The sequence below is a fragment of the Perca flavescens genome, chromosome 14 (assembly GCF_004354835.1).
Source record: "Perca flavescens isolate YP-PL-M2 chromosome 14, PFLA_1.0, whole genome shotgun sequence".
Taxonomy (NCBI): domain Eukaryota; kingdom Metazoa; phylum Chordata; class Actinopteri; order Perciformes; family Percidae; genus Perca; species Perca flavescens.
The window spans coordinates 1,136,877-1,157,340 of NC_041344.1; the positions used below are offsets into that span (position 1 = coordinate 1,136,877).

Genomic DNA, 20,464 nt, shown 5'->3' on the forward strand with positions numbered 1-20,464 from the left:
GGCACATCCTAAGGAAAGCTCATTGTGGGACTGGCTCTAGTGGCTGTAATTCTGCACCAAGGCTGCATTTCGGGAAAGAGACTTCAGATACAGTATTAGGGGACCACTAAGGTCTATATAAAAGAGACTTCAGATACAGTATTAGGGGACCACTAAGGTCTATCTAAAAGAGACTTCAGATACAGTATTAGGGGACCACTAAGGTCTATATAAAAGAGACTTCAGATACAGTATTAGGGGACCACTAAGGTCTATATAAAAGAGACTTCAGATACAGTATTAGGGGACCACTAAGGTCTATATAAAAAGAGACTTCAGATACAGTATTAGGGGACCACTAAGGTCTATATAAAAGAGACTTCAGATACAGTATTAGGGGACCACTAAGGTCTATATAAAAGAGACTTCAGATACAGTATTAGGGGACCACTAAGGTCTATATAAAAGAGACTTCAGATACAGTATTAGGGGACCACTAAGGTCTATATAAAAGAGACTTCAGATACAGTATTAGGGGACCACTAAGGTCTATACTACTACCAAATGCTTGATCTTGGGGGGAATTGTTTGCTCTCTGTAAATTATAGAGTGTGGTAATCTGTGGTATCTGTAAAGTGTCCTGAGATAACTCTTGTTGAGATTTGATTACAAATACATCCGAAAATGCTTCTCACCTTCATTCACTTTAAGTGAATGTAGCCTTGGCCAGGAGGGGTTGATGTCGTCAGGCGGTACCCATCGTTCATTGGGTGTTTCAACCCTTATCCGCAACACCCTCCCGATGGTGGGTCGGCAGTGGTGGCCAAGTCACTGCCCATCTTCCCCTCCTGGCTTCCAGCTCAACTCCTCCCTCCTGCTCCATACCCAGCAAGAGGCTCTTTCCGCTGCCTCCCCCATCCTGCGAGCTGCTGTCTTTCTCTCCTTCCCTGTCATTCCAATGGCTGTCAGCATTCTCCACACTGACTGAGCAGGAAATCCTCTACAGCCACACTATAAATACAATGTAATTGAGTTAATTTTTCACTCTTTCCACCCAGCTTTATCTTGCCGCTCCGGAGATTGAACCAACGACCGATCACAAGCTCTCTTCTGGAAACGAGTCATCCGCAACATTTGTTGTGTTCTAGTTTCAGAACACAAGTTGCTTTTCAATTTAAAAAAAAGGTCCTGATAATAATATATGTATCATATTTCAATACAATAAACAACTTCGTCTTTATAAATTCTCATGAATGAGGCAATAATGAAATTAGTTTTATCACTTCACGATCAATTTTTTTTACAAATTCTGTGAAATGTTATTGTCACTTTAAAGACATTCTTGATTTAATTTGTTATGGTTCTCACTTCCGGTTAGGTATTTTTTTTTTTTTTTTTTTACTTTATTAAAATACTCAAATTATGCTCCTGACTAGCTAGTAGTCCTTAGGTACTGTCAGGTCACGCCCTCATACTCTGCTTCTGACTGGCTAGTAGTCCTTACCTAGGTACTGAGCATGTGCGACTCCCAACAAAGATGGAACAGAAGAGCGATGTCTCACTCTGTAGCTAAAACAGAGAGCTCAACACACTGGGTGAAAAGAGGAGTTGCAGCAATGTGCAGTACAACAAAAATATGGTGCTTTTTGAAAATCATACCATTTAAACATATTCAGGTACAACCTCTAAATATAATCATGAACCTCAAAATGAGCATAATATGAGCACTTTAAACGACAATATATAACAAATAAATACAGACAGCATAGACAAAACATTCACATCTTCATGTAATTTAACTGCAGACATACATTTTTCCTCTTTACAGTATTTCAGAGACTTAATCAAACATGGTTTTGGATTTCTGAATATGAAATTTACCTAATAACATTTTCAATTGTCCATCTTTGTACACAAAACCAGTTATGACACTCTTACAGCTGGACCACACCGCGCCTTGCGTATAGCAGCGCAGAGCAGCTAGTCAAGCCAGGCAGGTAATCACAAACAGGAAGACCACAGTGCAGCCGGATGCTTTACAAAAATAAAACACATTTCAAAATAAAACGGTTTATGGCAGTAGTGTAGTCTAATGTATTGTAGTGGGTATACTGAACTATATATATTGGCCAGAATCTGCCTTTGGGGGAGGGAGGGTGGTTTGGTCTGGGTCTCCTCCCCCAGCAAAGTTTTGGGCATCAACGACTTAATTTCCTGTATTCAGATGCACTTTTATGCACCAATTTACGGTGGAAATACCTTTATTTAGCCTATGAAGACGAAAATAACAGATGACAATTCAAAATACATCAAACATAGGCCTACTATATAATGGGAAGTATGTTGTTGCGTGTCATTGGGCTTTTTTTTTTTTGTATATCAATCCGGGAGCTTTCTTACTGGGTAGGCTATACTGCGTATCACGTAAACTACACCACTGGTTTATGGTGATTTTGGCTGTTTTGACTTCTCAGCGAAACACGGAGAGAGAGACCGAAGGACGGACAGAGAGAGTGACACACACACACACACACACACACACACACACACACACACACACGCGCACACACACACATGCACACATATAGGCTACAATTACCACAGTTTTTCCCACTCATCCTTTCTATCGGAGAGAGAGACGCGCGGTATGTTCCAGCTTTAAGTCTATTTAATCAACCTTTCCAAAAATCGGCCTAGTAACCCTTGACGTATCAGTCTTTTCTGAGTTCCAATTGGTCAGAATTTCTCCTTGCATATCCTGTTTTAACCGAGGGTGTTGCGCGTCTCATGTGATCAACACGGAGTTACAGTTTCGATATCATCGATGGTAAACTGTCTATGGGGGGGCAACTATAGTCTTCCGTATTCTGTATTTCTGTTCTCCTTTTTTTTCGTTTTAAACTTGTGAAAGCAGATCATGCAACTGATTCTGCTGCTGCTGCTGTCATGTCACGTTGCATCTGCAGGTGAGATCTCATTTTTAATGTAACCGTGAATGTGCGCGGCTGTACTTTCTTTTTGACGACGTTCAGCTGAGCTTCTCATCTGTTGATACTTTATTTAAGTGTTCGTAAAAGTAAAAGATATGTAAGTGATAATGTAGAGCGAGGCGGTTGTTATAGCGAATACAACCCCGACAGGGTGATCAGCCTGAAGGGGTTGTATTCGCTTTAACAACCGCCTCGCTCTACATTATCCCGCTTATTACATGGCTACTTACTAAATAAATCAATCATTTGACTAATAACGCGACAAAATATTGATTTTATTTGATGGAGTTTATTGACTTAAATACGATTGTATTGCTTCCACTAGAGAAAATAGTCCGTTCCGTCTCTACGGTTGGAATCCTGCGTCCATAGCAACGTAAAAACTCTGTAATGCAATCCTTCGTCTATTAGCTACTCAACACCACCTTACGGGCTGTGGTAGTAGCCCTATATTTTATGGGGTGCTGCCGTGGTGGACAAATGACCCAGCTGCTGTTTTAATCACTGCAGGAATTGACACAACATTAGCTGAAGCGTTGTAGTGAGCTAGCGGGCTTTCGGCTGCTCTAATTTACATTAAACTGAACATTTCTGTTGACGGTGAAGTGAGACACGGTGAATGGCTTCTTTGGGAATATTTATGTGGACCTTTATGTCCTAATTCATCTCGTTTACTTTTTGCAGAGCCGCTGAGTGTTGACACACCTGTAAGTTAACGTTAAACAAGTTGCAATGTAAGCTAACTAATTAGCGTTGTTGTCCCTACGGCTGTTACTGCGTAGCTAGCGATCATAGACGGTATAGAAAGATACTAGCGATAGACGCTCATCACATCTGCTGTCATTGCTTGGAGGACCGAAGTTGCTCCACGTTTCCCCACTTTTTGCCACAGCTGATAGGCTAAATTATCAGGACTTCTTTCAGCGGATTGATTGATAGCTGTCCTCCAGAGTGAACAGAACTGCGTCCATGGCAACGCTCTGCTTTTGCATGGCAACGGTGTGTTATCCTTAGCAGCGGTCTGTTATCAAGAAATAACAGACCGCATTCTACATTATAATTCAACCAAGCCATGTAATAAAGTTTAATATAGTTAAAGGGTTAAAAGTAAAGAAGAACCCTCCCATTATGGAAATAGTAAAGGATCCAACCAGTTGTGTGTTTAATGGTCTTAACATTTCAGCTGTGTGTGTGTGTGTGTGTGTGTGTGTGTGTGTGTGTGTGTGTGTGTGTGTGTGTGTGTGTGTGTGTGTGTGTGTGTGTGTGTGTGTGTGTGTGTGTGTGTGTTTCAGCTGGACTTGTAGCCGTTATATTGTCGGCTAGTTTACTTTAGAATAAAACATCAGATGTTATAAACTACATGTGTTTAGTGTGCAGGAATCTTAATCTGTAACAGATGAATGTAGCGGAGTAACTAAAGTAACTAGTAACTAAAGTAACTAGTAACTAAAGCTGTAACAGATGAATGTAGCGGAGTAACTAAAGTAACTAGTAACTAAAGCTGTAACAGATGAATGTAGCGGAGTAACTAAAGTAACTAGTAACTAAAGCTGTAACAGATGAATGTAGCGGAGTAACTAAAGTAACTAGTAACTAAATCTGGAACAGATGAATGTAGTGGAGTAACTAAAGTAACTAGTAACTAAAGCTGGAACAGAGGAATTTAAGTGGAACAGATGAATGTAACTAGTAACTAAAGTAACTAATAACTAAAGCTGGAACAGATGAATGTAGTGGAGTAACTAAAGTAACTAGTAACTAAAGCTGTAACAGATTAATGTAGCGGAGTAACTAAAGTAACTAGTAACTAAAGCTGGAACAGATGAATGTAGTGGAGTAACTAAAGTAACTAGTAACTAAAGCTGGAACAGATGAATGTAGTGGAGTAACTAAAGTAACTAGTAACTAAAGCTGTAACAGATTAATGTAGCGGAGTAACTAAAGTAACTAGTAACTAAAGCTGTAACAGATGAATGTAGTGGATTAACTAAAGTAACTAGTAACTAAAGTAACTAGTAACTAAAGCTGTAACAGATGAATGTAGTGCAGTAACTAAAGTAACTAGTAACTAAAGCTGTAACAGATGAATGTAGCGGAGTAACTAAAGTAACTAGTAACTAAAGCTGTAACAGATGAATGTAGTGGAGTAACTAAAGTAACTAGTAACTAAAGCTGTAACAGATGAATGTAGTGGAGTAACTAAAGTAACTAGTAACTAAAGCTGTAACAGATGAATGTAGTGTAGTAACTAAAGCACGCCCGCCGATAGGGGGGGACAAACGGGTCTGTTGTCCCGGGCCCACAGTAGGGGGGGGGGGGGGCAGAACTGCCTATTTGTGGAAAAAAATATTTAGCATAATATTTGAATTACATAAAAGCTTTTTATTTGTTTTCTTCCTAATTGTCCTGGAAATGGTGGTCAAGAACCCCACCTCCACCCCCAACATAAAAATGGTTTGGCCACTGATCAAAATTTGATGTCACTTGATTTGAAGTTCAGTACGCTCAAAATATTCGGTCAGTACAAGTCCGAAGCTCGGAAAAGGAAAGAAAAGAGAAGAAGAAAGTAGAGGCCTTAGAGATTTTCTAAACAAATATTTAAAAAAAGGTGGTGACGGTGAAGCTGGAAGTGTCAACGTAGAGCAAGGTAAGAAACAGCGCAGCCAACGTTTACGAGCCTTGTAACGTTACGTAACAGGCCAGCTCTAATGTTAACGTCCATTAGCTCGTATAAAGCCTGACACAACACGTTAACTTTGACAGAAAGAGTAGAGTTTGGTAGCTCCGTCAGTAAGGATGAGACAGAGAGAGATCCAGATGCAGTCAGGTGACAGAGAGAGTGATGCGGGAGGGGCCCGCTGCCCCGCAACGGAGGGACAGAGTCAGGCTACCCGTGAGAGAGAAGAGAGAGAGATAGAGAGAGTGATGCGGGAGGGGCCCGCTGCCCCGCAACGGAGGGACAGAGTCAGGGTACCCGTGAGAGAGAAGAGAGAGAGAGATAGAGAGAGTGATGCGGGAGGGGCTCGCTGCCCTGTCGGAGAGTCTGAGCAGGATGGATCAGAGACTGATTACACACTTAATTCAGTGAGAGATGTGAGGAGAGGAAGAGCAAGGTAAAAGGAGAGATCTGGCCGCGAGGGGGTGGGGGGCCCATCTAAGATCTCGTCCCGGGCCCAGGCAAGACTGTCAGCTGGCCTGAACTAAAGTAACTAGTAACTAAATCTGTAACAGATGAATGTAGCGGAGTAACTAAAGTAACTAGTAACTAAAGCTGTAACAGATGAATGTAGCGGAGTAACTAAAGTAACTAGTAACTAAATCTGTAACAGATGAATGTAGCGGAGTAACTAAAGTAACTAGTAACTAAAGCTGGAACAGATGAATGTAGTGAGTAACTAAAACTAGTAACTAAAGCTGTAACAGATGAATGTAGTGGAGTAATTAAAGTAACTAGTAACTAAAGCTGGAACAGATGAATGTAGTGGAGTAACTAAAAACTAGTAACTAAAGCTGTAACAGATGAATGTAGTGGAGTAACTAAAGTAACTAGTAACTAAAGCTGGAACAGATGAATGTAGTTATGAATGTAGTGGAGTAACTAAAGTAACTAGTAACTAAAGCTGGAACAGATGAATGTAGTGGAGTAACTAAAGTAACTAGTAACTAAAGCTGGAACAGATGAATGTAGTGGAGTAACTAAAGTAACTAGTAACTAAAGCTGGAACAGATGAATGTAGTTATGAATGTAGTGGAGTAACTAAAGTAACTAGTAACTTAAGCTGGAACAGAAGAATGTAGTGGAGTAACTAAAGTAACTAGTAACTAAAGCTGTAACAGATGAATGCAGTGGAGTAACTAAAGTAACTAGTAACTAAAGCTGGAACAGATGAATGTAGCGGAGTAACTAAAGTAACTAGTAACTAAAGCTCTAACAGATGAATGTAGTGGAGTAACTAAAGTAACTAGTAACTAAAGCTGGAACAGATGAATGCAGTGGAGTAACTAAAGTAACTAGTAACTAAAGCTGTAACAGATGAATGTAGTGGAGTAACTAAAGTAACTAGTAACTAAAGTTGGAACAGATGAATGTAGTTATGAATGTAGTGGAGTAACTAAAGTAACTAGTAACTAAAGCTGGAACAGATGAACGTAGTGGAGAAAAAAGTCTAATATTTCTCTCTGAAATGTAGCGGAGTAGAAGTAGAAAGTGGCATGAAAAGAAAAGACTCAAGTAAAGTACAAGTACCTCAACATTGTGACTGAAGTACAGTACTGGAGTAAATGTACTTAGTTACATTCCACCACTGATGTTGGTTAAAACATTCAAAACATTATATTATGTCATTATTGTCACATGTAATAAAGTTTTGTATAGGCCTGCTTTTCTTCAATACAAATTCTCGATTTTATCCAGTTGCCTGCAATCCACATTAGTACTTTAAAGCTTATTCGCCATTGTTTGAGTGGGGCGTCCATAGTAACTAGTCTATATCCACGTTGTTCCACTTCTGGGATTGCTTTGGTCTGCCGATGTCGGTCCCCTTCCTCTTCCTTTGTGTTGGGGTTCTAACCTCCGGCTGATTTGTGAGGACTATGGTTAACTGCTCCTCAGATCTCTGCAGGGTAAATCCAGACAGCTAGCTAGACTATCTGTCCAATCAGAGTTTTCTGTTGCACGACTAAAACTACTTTTGAACATACACATGTTGCACCAAAACAAGTTCCTTCCTGAGACTATTTAACAGAGGCACCGTGGCTCCGTCTGGAGCTTAGCCCCGCCCCACGACGATTTCGATTGGTTTAAAGAAATGCCAATAAACCAGAGCACGGTTTTCTCCCATCCAGGAATGCTGTGTGGACTAGTCAACCTTCCTCCGCAGTGCTGTGGAGGAAGATCTGGCAAGGCGAGACTATAGGCTAGCTAACGTTACGGTTAGGTGATGCATTTGATGGATCCAAACAATAGTGTGACCAATCTCATTAAAAGAAATGCTGAGTCTAATGCTTTAATTGCGGTTATACAAAATAACCGTGATTACGTAAAAAAAAATTGCAGTTAGACAATTATTAAAGGCGAACTATGCAGCTTTTTTAGCTTAATTTACCTTAACTGAACAGCTTCGGAGTCATTGGAACGGTTACTAGGAGAGCATTGTCAGAGGGACTGAGAAAGAGGAGTCAGAAACAAGTTAATATAGGAGCTGCCAAATATATATTCTGAAGCTGTAGGGTGGGGGGCTCTATAGAGAAACCTGCCTACAGAAAGCAAGAAGACAGCGAATAAATGGCCAAAACTGCTTGCCGACACTTTAAATCACTGTTACAGGCCTAATTTGTCAATTTGTTGTTACACAATCTCCATTTCTTTGTCTAACAGCAATTAATTGCTAACATTAGCTAATGTCTTAAGGCGGGTGACTGGTAATTGTTGATTTTGTTTAGATATGCCAAAATTGTAATTATGTGGTGATTATTGGTCAAACTATATACTTCAATTGTTAGTTGTTGGCACTAGACCCAAAACACGTGTGTGTGTGTGTGTGTGTGTGTGTGTGTGTGTGTGGGGGGGGGGGGGCAGTTAGAAACTATGTTTACTTTATAGGCTGTGTACTTCTGTTACTACATTATCTGGGTCACATGACAGTAGATTACAACAAAAGATGTATCCTGGAATTGATTCAAAACTGTACTTTGTTTAAAAACACATATTTTAACGGCAAAGTTGGGAAATGTTACAGCTCTGGCTGAACTCTTGTGCTTCTCTGTGCAGCGATACACTCCCTGAAGCATGTCTACACGGCATCCTCTAAAGTCCCAAATTTCCCCGAGTTTGTGGCCGTTGTGTTCGTCGACGGGTTTCAAACGGACCACTACAGCAGCATCACCAAGACGACGGTACCCACGCAGGCCTGGATGAGCCGAGTTACAGCAGACGACCCAGAGTACTGGAAGAGGCAGACTTCATACTGGGAAGGCCAAGAGCAGATAGGAAGGGTCAACATTGAGATTTTGAAGGAGCGCTTCAACCGCACTGAAGGTGTGTTTACTGAGTACTTGATCACGATTTTTTGATATCTGCTCCTAATGATCACAAAAACAGTATTCGGAAGAAGAAAGATAACGCATTATTTTGCATGTTACATTTTGCAAGTAAACTCTTGTTTTGTCTCGTGTTCTGAACTGGAATTCAAAAGGTTAAAACGGGAAAAGTATGAAAAAAGGGAAATGTCACAGTTGAAGGTGCTTTTTTAACTGTTTTTTTTAACTTCAATACATGCAACATCTTTCCAAAAGTCAACTGGGAATCATGTTAAATAATCCTGATTTCACAGTGTTTCCTTTTAGTATTTTTTTTTGGCAGTGGGGGCAGGTCTGTTCGAACAATATTTTCATATTTTCACTTGTCACTGAACTATATTTTTTGAGGAACTATAGGGCACTTCACATCTACAACAGGTCTACAAAATGAATATTACAAGAATTTCTTCATGTCTGTTTAGGAGCATCAGAGAGAAGCGCAGGCATTTAAGTGGCACCAAAATCCACTTTGCTATTTGGTCCGGTATATAGCGGTCTTTAAGGCACCCACCGGTTTTCGGTACCCAACCCTAGTAACAGCTGAATATTCTATCTCATGATGAAAAAGTAGAGACGATTGTAGACGAAAATGAAGAGAGATTTTATCTCTCGTCATCGTCTCATCTTAGTCATGGAAAAAAAGGTTGTTGACAAACATATTTAGTCTTGTCTTGTCTGACGAAATTAACACTATTGTACTTGTTGTTACACTGGATGGGTCCAATAACCTCTGAATAGTTCTACTTGTTGTTAAATTGGAATGTGAGCGGCAGTGCATTATGATGGCAGGATCATTTAAAAGTGCGTCCGCCCTATTTCTGATACCGTGGTGGCAGAAATGTTGCCATGGCGGGCTGCCACTACAAAATCAACATAGAGGAAACACTGTTTCATTATATTGACCAAAGTAATTGTGATTATGATTTTTTCCATAATCGAGCAGCCCTACAAGCAGCATGGCTCTGTGGATGGAGATGTCTTAACAGCTGTTGGATGGGCACAAGGGCATAACTTTGGGTTCAACATTGGGAGGGTGGGGGGGGTGAGGTCTCCAACTATCTAGGGAGGTCCTGGGACATGTCTGCATGTGTTGAAAAAGGCCCAAAAGATACTAAAACGTAAAAAGTTGCAAATGTCAGAAAATGCCACAAAAACTTGAAAAGGAGACAACATTGATAAAATGGTCAAAAAACCTTGACTCCAAAAGATTGCCCGAAGAACCCCCGAAAAAGGCTACGAAAATGTTGATTCTGGCACTGGTTTGTCACCCCTGCGCTTAACTAAGATGATGGTTTACTAAAACCTGTGCTTCCATCCCTATCTCTCTCAGGCATCCATGTAATCCAGGTGTTGAATGGCTGTGAATGGGATGATGAGACTGGAGAAGTTAATGGTTTTGGTCTAATCAGTTATAATGGAGAAGACATCTTAATATTGGACATGAAAGCACAGAGATGGATCACCACAAAACCACAGCTTGTCAGAAGCCAACACAAGTGGAATAATGACAAAAGTTGGTTAGAATTCATGGAGCACCGTTTGATACAGGAGTGCCCTGTGAGGCTGAAGAACAGTCTGAAATACGGGAAGAGCACTCTGCAGAGAACAGGTAAAAGACATAACTGCTTATATTGTTTACTTACACTTATTTGCGTGGATTATTATTTTTTTTCTTTTGCTTTCACACCACGCCAAAACAACTGGACTATCAGACCAAACGCTCCAGGGTTCCTTTTAGGTAGGAAGGTGTGACGGTAGTCTGACATTGTCAGACCTTCCTCCACAGCGCTGCAAAGGAGGGTCTGGCTAGTCCACACAGCGTTCCAGGATGGGAGAACAACGTGCTCTGGTTTATTGGCATTTCTTTAAATTAGAGATGGCCCGATACCACTTTTTTGCTTACCGATACCGATTCCGATACCTGCACTTGCGTATCGGCCGATACCGAGTACCGATCCGATACCAGAGTGTCATATATTTTATTATGTTTTAACAGCTGTATACTACTATCCCTGTATGGATGTGATATGATTTCTATCTTTGTTGTCTGTCTGGCTCAGATTAAACTCTTTGTGAAACATGAACAAACACAAACAATGAATGCCCCAGAACTTTCTTTTATTCTCCAGTTTGACAGTCAGTTATAACGGAAAAAGAACATAAATAAACTACTTTAACGTAGATTTTCTTCAGGGCTTTATTACGTGGTATCGGATCGGTGCATAAACTCCAGTACTTCCCGATACCGATACCAGTGTTTTAGGCAGTATCGGAGCCGGAACATCTCTACTTTAAACCAATCACAATCGTCTTGGGCAGCACTTAGCGCCGGACGGAGCCACTGTGCCTCTGCTAAATAGTCTCAGGAAGGAATTTGTTTTGGTGGAACATGTGTACGTTCTAAAGTAGTTTTAGTCGTGCAACAGAAAACTCAGATTGGACAGATAGTCTAGCTAGCTGTCTGGATTTACCCTGCAGAGGTCTGAGGAGCAGTTAACCATAGTCCTCACAAATCCACCAGAGGTTAGAACGCCAACACGAAGAAACAAGAAGGAATCTCCGGCAGCACTGTTGCAATCCCGGAAGTGGAACATCGTGGATATAATGTAGTGTGAAAGCAACCCACATTTTTAACGTTGCCTGTCTTGGTCTGTCTTGCATCTGTTTTCTCCAGAGCTTCCCAGGGTGTCTCTGCTCCAGAAGACTCCCTGGTCTCCAGTGAGCTGCCACGCCACTGGTTTCTACCCAGACAGAGCGCTGATGTTCTGGAGCAGAGACGGAGAGGAGCTCCACGAGCACGTGGACCACGGCGAGCTCCTCTACAACCATGACGGGACCTTCCAGATGAGCGTGGATTTGAATCTTTCGCTGGTCAAACGTGACGACTGGTGGCGGTACGATTGTGTGTTTCAGCTCTCCGGTGTCAAGGATGACATCCTAACCAAGCTGGATCCAGCAGTGATCAGGACTAACTGGGGTGAGTAGCAGAGGTTGAAAACTTTTACATTTACTTAGCTATGACGTTCAATTAACAATACTTTTATTTTTTTGTATGGACTAAACTGGACTTGTTGGCTTTGGCCTAAACGCACTGCCCCCATTCAAAGTGAAAGACCTGCGTTTTTTACGGACCGTCTGATGGCCTCGCAGCCTAAGATAAAAAAAAAAAAACATTGTCTGAGAGTTTTCTGAACATATGAATACATGTTTAAACAAACTAGTAAATAATAACTGCAATGAATCAACTAGACTGACCACATCTGTTGTAATAGACAGCAGGATTAAAACAGTAACTAGATGAAAGTAGCATTCAGTGGCTGGCTGGCTGGCTGGCTGGCTGGCTGGCTGGCTGGCTGGATGGATGGATGGATGGATGGATGGATGGATGGATGGATGGATGGATGGATGTTCTTCTTGCGTCCTGCATACAGAACCTGTTCTCTGTTGTTTTGTTCAGTTGAGAAGCCCAGTGCTACAACACTCCCCATCACGTTGTCTGCAGTGGTTTCCGTCTTGACATTGGCCACCGGAGTCACAGTTTACAAAAAGAAAAAAGGTGAGAAGCTGAAACTTGTCATGGCTGTAATCAGTCCTCCTGTCCATTGTTGGGTGTGAAGCTATCTACTGCTAGAAACGCTGAAGGGGCCAGTTCACGAAGAATGGATTGCGGCCGCTAATTGCCTCATGAGTTGCTCATCAACTCTCCCCAGTCTCAGAGGTCTGAGTGCAGTTGTCCATGTGACAAAGTATAAATGTTGCCTGTGCAATAAGAACACTTCTCACTCTGCACCCTGCTTTTCCTCCGAATTTCAGAGAAGGAATTTAACATGTCAAATAGATTCAAAATCCAGTTTTTCAGTTTTGTTGCTGTTTTCAAACCTTCAGACGAAAGAAGACACTACTCAGGGTTTCCCCAAGAAAAGTTGTATAGCCCGGTGGCGAGTGTCTTTTCTTTTTGTTGGTGAGGGCTCAGCTCGGACCAGTCACAGCCTGATGGCAGCATTAATGTAGAGCCTGAAAGTTTCTGTGATAACAGAATCATCAAAGGAGTCGTGAAATTGACAATTTAAAAAAGCTATAAGACAGATTTCACAGGGCCCTACATTAAGTCAGTGCTAAAAGCTATAACTGGAGATTTGAAAATATGCCTATGTCTAAGTTTCAAACCAAGCCTCCCCGCTGTAACTGTAGTTAAATACATTGAGGGCCCTATTTTAACGATCTAAACACATGTGTTTAGGGCATGGCCAAATCCACTTTTGCTAGTTTGACGGCGGAAAACAGGGTCAGCACGCCGGGCGCCTGGTTCTAAAGCGTTGTACTTAGTGTCCTCATTAATCAGAGGTGTGTTTTGGGCGTAACATGCAATCAACCAATCAGAGATCAGCTCCCATTCCCTTTAAAAGCCAGGCGCGTTTGGACCTTGGAGCATTGCTGTTATGATGGAGGATTTGCACCGTAATATTTTTATTAGTAATCTTCTGCATGTGTGTGTGCTGCTGTGCGTCCCTGTGTGTGTAAGACCAGCACGCCCAGAATGCACCTGAACACACCTCCCTGTAAGACCAGCATGCCCAGAATGCACCTGAACACACCTCCCTGTAAGACCAGCACACCCAGAATGCACCTAAACACACCTCCCTGTAAGACCAGCACGCCCAGAGTGCACCTGAACACACCTCTCTGTAAGACCGGCACCCCATGGGCCACAAATGGGCGCAGGTGCATTCGCTATTTAAACAACGTGTGAAATTGACAACTGCGTCAGTCTTAAACTAGCAAAGACCTTTGCATCGGGCCTTGTTTTGCACTGCGCAGGGTGCAAGATAGGACCCTGAAAATGAATTCCCAGTGACTTAGGCCCGGTGAGCCACCGGGCTTGCAATACACTGGGGGAAACCCTGCGCCTTATGAATTGGCTTCATTAAGATGAAAAAGGAGCTTTAAGCTTTTTAAGGTGCTTTAACAATGGATATTCTGGGGGTAGTACTAAACCCAAAATCCTATCCGCATGTTCAAAAAGTATAGAAAAGGTAGCACATCTCAAGATCCCAAGTTAAAGAGGATGTCTTGACAAGTGCTACCTTTTCTTCACTTTTTAAATGTGCTTCTTCACCACCAACTCCCTGAAGGCGCTAATAACTTTCACTGTAACTGTGCGGCTGTTAGCACCCATCTTGGCAAATTGGACTGTTTTTGCAATTAGGCTCATTTGCCTTAGAAGGGGATGCATTTTGGCCAAATGTCTGCATATTACCTGATTTAAATACGTGCAAATAACACAGCAGCATCGAGACACTGTTTGCTTGGCAGCGCAGCTCGGGGTGCATCAATCTTTGCGGATGCTTTGAGAATTACGCTGTTTATTTGTATCTTATTTGTGCAGGTTTAGCGGCCGCAAACGCACAATCCCATTTCTGATTTTGTCCCTTAGACTGAACAAGCCAGGGAATGTGCCATAAAACCAAAACTAGGAGCTGAAAGAGGCTAAAAAGCTGCAGATGTAGTGACAATTCTCTATGGGTTTAAATATACATATACAAAGCCTGTAAAAGATCATTCATACCAGCGCAGTGAGCGGCGATAATGTTATTGTGAGTGGGGCATTCTAAGAGAGGAACCAATACATGGAATAATGTTTTCTTTTCTTTTTATTTTCAGCCAAGAGCCCTTCAGATTGTAAGTATTTTGTTTTCTCACTGATCAAGTCTGACCTACTCTCTGTACTTCCAGTTTATGTCGGTTGGGTGTAATGTAGCTCTGTGCAAAATAAATGTCTTACTGACCTTCCAGCTCCCGACAACGTCGAGCTCTCTGAGAAACTGAAACCAGAAACCTGATTGCAGACAGACATTTGTGCACCCGGTAAGTTATTTCCATTTGGGTAGATGAGATGCCTTTCCAAACAATTTGGGTTTGAATGACAAAGAAGGGAGTTAGACAAAAGAGACTACTTGAATTAGTGGTAAAAATGCTAAACAAAAATCACAAAAGTTACTTTAGATTAGAAGTGTATCTCTTAGTTTTGTATTACCTCTTGGCAGAGACCTATTGAGCAGTTAATTAAAGGTACACTATGTAACATTTCTGCTTTAAAATGTCTAAAAATGACCATACCTATGTTATATATTTTTATGAGTTGTGTTCTTACACTATCCCAAATGTTTCCACCAAATGTCAAACCCAGAGAAATCTGTTATTTTGTTTTCAGACACGGCACATTTCCTTTAGTCGCCCGTCAGTGGCGTCATATAACCTTTCACCCTCCAGTTACTCTAACTTCCGTCAGAACACTGGCACCAAGATGATACGTTCAGGAGTAATTGTAAATCATACAATGTCGCAGAAAAAAAATGCTTGTAACCATAATACTGCTTTTTTTTGCCATTCAGCATCATTTTGTGATTAATTACATCCCACTTTTATCACAGTAATACAACAGAGACCTTATCTATTTTGAAAGTTCAATATCGATACTAGCTTAACGTTACTACAATGTGCTAATGTTGATGCTAAAGCTTTGTGGGTAACATTATGAGGTTACAACATGCTAATAAAGTTATTTTTATATGACTGTTTTGACCACAGCTAACAGGACTGAGCTAACCCACGAATAACTTCACTAGTAACGTTAACGTTAGCTGTATAGATAGACTATTAATCTAATGCTAATTTAGCCAAAGTAGCACACCCCGGTCTGTCTGCCTCACTCCCCCGGCGCAGAGAGACTCAGTCGGGATGACAGCTGACAGCAGCCCCGGGACATATAGCTAGCTAGTTACCGTTAGCCCCCAGTCAGCTATCAGCCAGCTACTTTCATTACAGCAACCCCCCCGGCCAGAACTTATCTCCAGTGCCTGGTGCTTACGACGCTAACGGCAGTTTAATTAAACGTCGGGAAACAGACTATATCAGACCCAGCACCGAGTCACAACAGCGGCCATCCATAGCGGTAGCTAGCTAGCTACATCTCCGTAGCGCTACCGGTTTATGTGCCGAAAATCTCCTCCCTGCCGAATTTCTCCCCCCTTCGCGTTTAGCTGTCTTTACGGTTAGCTAAATTAACCCGACAAAAGGTGGGTTAAGCACCAAAACGAAAAGTTAAGATTACTGAAAAGTGAGAGATTCACCCGGCAATCCCCACCCACACCCGTCTCTCAGCCTTGTTTAGTAGCTAGCTAGCGTTACAACAAACCCCGTCCGCCCCGGTGTTGAAACCATCCAAAAGGTGACATTGATATGTGAAATATTTTGTGTTTTAGCTGCTGGCTACTGTTAGCTTGCTGACTCACTAGCTAACTGGTCAGCTACAAATAAAAATCTAATCAAGAAAAACGTAATTATGTTGGGGAAACTGCAGCTATTTTATTACAATAACATGAATAAACGTAACGTGAATAAACTTGAATGGGTAAACTCGTCCGTGAACTGATGCATTCTAACCGGCAGCGAAGGTGTTTAACACTAAAAACTCCCATAATTCCACGCAACTTCACAACGTCATCAAAAGTCCAGTTTTACCGTCCATTGTTTTGGTTGAGAGACCCCTAGCGGCAGAAAGTTACATATTGTACGTTTAAAGGGTAACTACCGTTTTTTTCAACCTGGACCTTCTTTCCCTATGTTTTTGTGTGTAAGTGACTGATAGGAACAACAATCTTTGACATTGGTCCAGTATTATGTGTGACCGGCAGCCACAGACCAGGCTGCAATGTAACCCTACGGTGGAAATGTTCAGCGTGAGTCAGCGTCCACTAAAAGTTCTGTTTTTGCCGCTAACAGACTCAGATTATTATTCTAAGTGTCTGACCACATTGTGGAAAGGATCCCTACAGAGATAGACCTTTTAAAACCTCTTTGAGACCTTTCTGTTTCACCAGAAACAGCTCTGAAGTTGCTAGCGCTAAACCCACCAGACTCCATTTACAAAAACAGTACTTTTAGCGTGTATAGAGCCAGCATATTCTAACATGTACATCAGTAAACTGTGTGTTTATTTCAACCAAAAGTAAAGTTGTGATGGTTGGAAAAGTGGAAAGATGACCCAAAACGTCTTTTCATAGTTTTATTTTGTTTCTGTTGACTTTGAATGAATTGTGTTTTACGATGCTTAAATGACTGATTATTTACATGGAGTCTGGTTGGTTTAGGGAACACAATTTTGCGGAAGTTTTTAGGTTTTAAAAAAAGGATCTTACTCTTTAACAGAAAGGTCGACCTCCTTAGAAATCCTTTCCTTAATCTTGTCAGAATAATAATCTGAGTCTGTCAGCAGCAAAACGCTGACTTTTGTGAAGGTAAATACAAGCTGGACAATTAATATTAACTTATATTGTAGCTTGTTTCTCCACTGCCGACTGCAGCGATCTCTCTTAATACTAGACCAATGTCACAGACTGTTGTTCCCATCAGTCACTTAGACACAAAAACACAGGAAAATAGGGTTGAAAAAAACCCTTTTAATGTAACTACAGTTGATGCTGAAGTGTTTTTCTTTCTGCCTCATGTTTGTGGAAAAGGTGAACCGGAGTAAGAAGAGGTGTTGTCACATCCATCATGCAGAAAGCAGGCCATTTGTTTGGTTTTGTGGCACTGATTGAGGATTGAGATTTTAATTGAATCCTAAAATGGAAAGTCCGACTTGGGCCAAAGGAATAAATAAGCCTTGTTGTGTGTCTGACACTCACAAACAAAATCCACAGTAGTTGACGTTAATCCTTAATTACAGTACGTGATGCTATGATTTCTTATATCACATAAATGAACACACAGAAATATTATAACACGTGTTTACAGTATACAGTCGGAAATGAACAAGTGTTGTTTTGCTAAAAAGTACAAAGAAAATCTGTATTTTTTTTTCCAGTTATGTAAATATTCTGGTCATATATTTCGGTAAAACAAAGTTTTTGGTAAAAGCTGCACTTTATGTTGAACTCAAAGCCAAGTATAATTAATATATTTTATCTTTGGATACACAGTGTTGAACTTATGTTAGTCTTTATTTTACTTTTTTTTTTTTTTTTTTTTTTTTTGTTAATGAAATGCATCACAGCTCCGATATTATATGTTTGTAGAAAGTCTCACTGTAAGCTAAATAACCCGCTTACGCTACTGAAAAATAAGCTTCATAAGGTTGGCATCTTCCATGTCTTTTGTTTGTATTTTAACCCCTGTGTTATCTACTATGCAACTTTTTGTTATTTCTGGGTCAAAATTTAAAATTCACACAATTTTTATAACGTTTTAGGCCATTTTTTTCAACACTTTTGTCGCTTTTCCCAACGTCAGAACAGAAAATCTGCAAATTTTCCCTTAAGCTACCAGCTAACACTAGCGGTAGCTGGCTAGCTTTGTTACATATTTCAAAACGAATAGTTGTAGTCTTGCAACGTGTGACCCTGCAAGATCCCCAGTCTTTATGACAGTGTTTCACGTTAGATGTGAGATGGTGTCAGACTTAAGTTTGTTCAAACTCTTCTAGTGTACGGTAGGCATTAGGTTCACAACAGATTTTGGCCGCCTGTTTGCGCGCCAAACCAAAACCACTTTTTCAAACTACAGTTACGTGACACTCAATGAAGAATCTGGCAGATTTGCCGACTTTGAGATTCAGAAATCCTCCCCAGAAGCAGAGAGATTTCATATTTTGGCTGTGAAAACAAGTTGCTTTGAGTCGGCTGTGTGGTTGCCTGCTTTGTTTCGCTTGATTTTGCTAAACTCTGCAATGGCAGAGGATGTTCTTGCTGACTTCTTCAGGGCTTTAAGTCGACTAAACTGTTAGTGGGACGGCTATACGACACGTGCAATGAAACCAGGGATGCACCGAATCATCGGCTTCAGATTTGGCCGAATATTGGGCTTTTTGACGTGGTTCTGTTTCCCCCGAACCCAACCCTACACTTGCTGGTCACCGTAACGACATCGCCGTTGAGTACGGGAAGGTGTTTACGTAGGTGGAGCGTTCAATGCAGCGGGCTGTGAGAAAGTGGACATGGATCTGGTGAGCAGAAAAAAGTTGTTGTTTGGCAGAACTTTCAGTCAAAAGAAGGCCGTTCAAGTCCAGCTACATGTTCAATCTGTTCAACGCTGATTGGTCTGGTGGTGGTGAGGACCCTAAACTATACACAACATGGCCGCCGTTACAACATTTGGTCTGAAACATCAGAAAGAATACGAGTTGTGTACGAAGGAATCTACAGACAGCAGCCAGAATGCAGCAACTTCAGGTACAGCAAAGGAAGGACAGTCCCGGCTAAAAACTGGTGTTAACCAGACGACCGTTACCTACATATTGGGATTATAAAGCTAAAAGGCTAATATTTTAGAAATTGATTGGATCTTGAGGTTTTCCCACTTGTTTTCCTGGCATAATGTTGCCTATTCTTTTTTTTTTTTTTTTTTTTTACGATTAAAATAAAATAAAAATGACAAATACACAGCTGTTGTGTACGTCATTAATGTGTTTACTGTGTTAATGGACTGAGGATGGGAGGAGGATTCGGTATTCGGTTTTGGCAGAATCTTAACCAGTGGATTCGGTATTCGGCCGAAACACCAAAAATCTGGATTCGGTGCATCCCTAAACGAAACAGTCAAAGATATTTGACTTTTTCAATAAAATACTATATAAGCATGGCAATAAACTACACGTCTGGCCCTTGATGTGAATCCCATTTTAGTGAAGTTGAGTTTGACCCCCCCTGAATTAGAGCATTACCAAGTTGTCATGTGATCTACAGCATTTTGATTAACTTTGGTCTCTTTGGATTATGTAACTGAAAATTCTATGTACATGTATATATATATTTTTCTAAGCGTACCATACAGAGAGACAAAGAGACCTGTCCTGTCACCGTTTTGTTGGGATATAACTGACACTCAAAAAACAATGGATTTAATAAAAAACAGTCTTATATCTGTATTCATTTTGTCTTGTTTTGATTTTTGAAGATATTTGAGAATGTGGAAATATAAACTAAGTATCAGATACTAAGAGATGATTGAAACTGTACTTTTAAGACATTGACGACAGTTACTAGTTACTTTACACGTTAAGATGTCTGCACACAAAACACCTGTAGTTTATAAAAGGTGGAATGTAACTAAGTACATTTACTCCAGTACTTGTACTTCAGTTCAAATGTTGAGGTACTTGTACTTTACTTGAGTCTTTTCTTTTCATCCCTACTTTCTACTTCTACATTTCAGAGAGAAATATTGTACTTTTTACTCCACTACATTCATCTGTTCCAGCTTTAGTTACTAGTTACTTTAATTATTCATCTGTTCACTTTAGTTACTACATTTCATCTGTTACAGCTTTAATTACTAGTTACTTTAGTTACTCCGCTACATTCATCTGTTACAGCTTTAGTTACTAGTTACTTTAATTACTCCGCTACATTCATCTGTTA

At 40.8% G+C, this 20,464-nt stretch overlaps 1 protein-coding gene across 1 annotated transcript; it reads left to right on the forward strand.

Moving 5' to 3' along the window:
- The first annotated feature begins 2,681 nt into the window (after positions 1-2,681).
- On the forward strand, positions 2,682-19,050 carry LOC114568004 (major histocompatibility complex class I-related gene protein). The gene is made up of 8 exons (XM_028597330.1): positions 2,682-2,945; positions 8,740-9,006; positions 10,378-10,656; positions 11,722-12,024; positions 12,505-12,603; positions 14,709-14,726; positions 14,841-14,912; positions 17,567-19,050. Exons 1-7 carry the CDS (start codon positions 2,897-2,899, stop codon positions 14,885-14,887), a joined length of 1,062 nt encoding a protein of 353 aa, XP_028453131.1. The 5' UTR covers positions 2,682-2,896; the 3' UTR covers positions 14,888-14,912; positions 17,567-19,050.
- The last annotated feature ends 1,414 nt before the right edge of the window (positions 19,051-20,464 follow it).

Coding starts and splice junctions, on each gene's coding strand:
- LOC114568004 (XM_028597330.1), top strand. CDS start 2,897: ATGCAACTGATTCTGCTGCTGCTGCTGTCATGTCACGTTGCATCTGCA. Junction 2,946..8,739: donor ATGTCACGTTGCATCTGCAG/GTGAGATCTCAT, acceptor TTCTCTGTGCAG/CGATACACTCCCTGAAGCAT. Junction 12,025..12,504: donor AGTGATCAGGACTAACTGGG/GTGAGTAGCAGA, acceptor TGTTTTGTTCAG/TTGAGAAGCCCAGTGCTACA.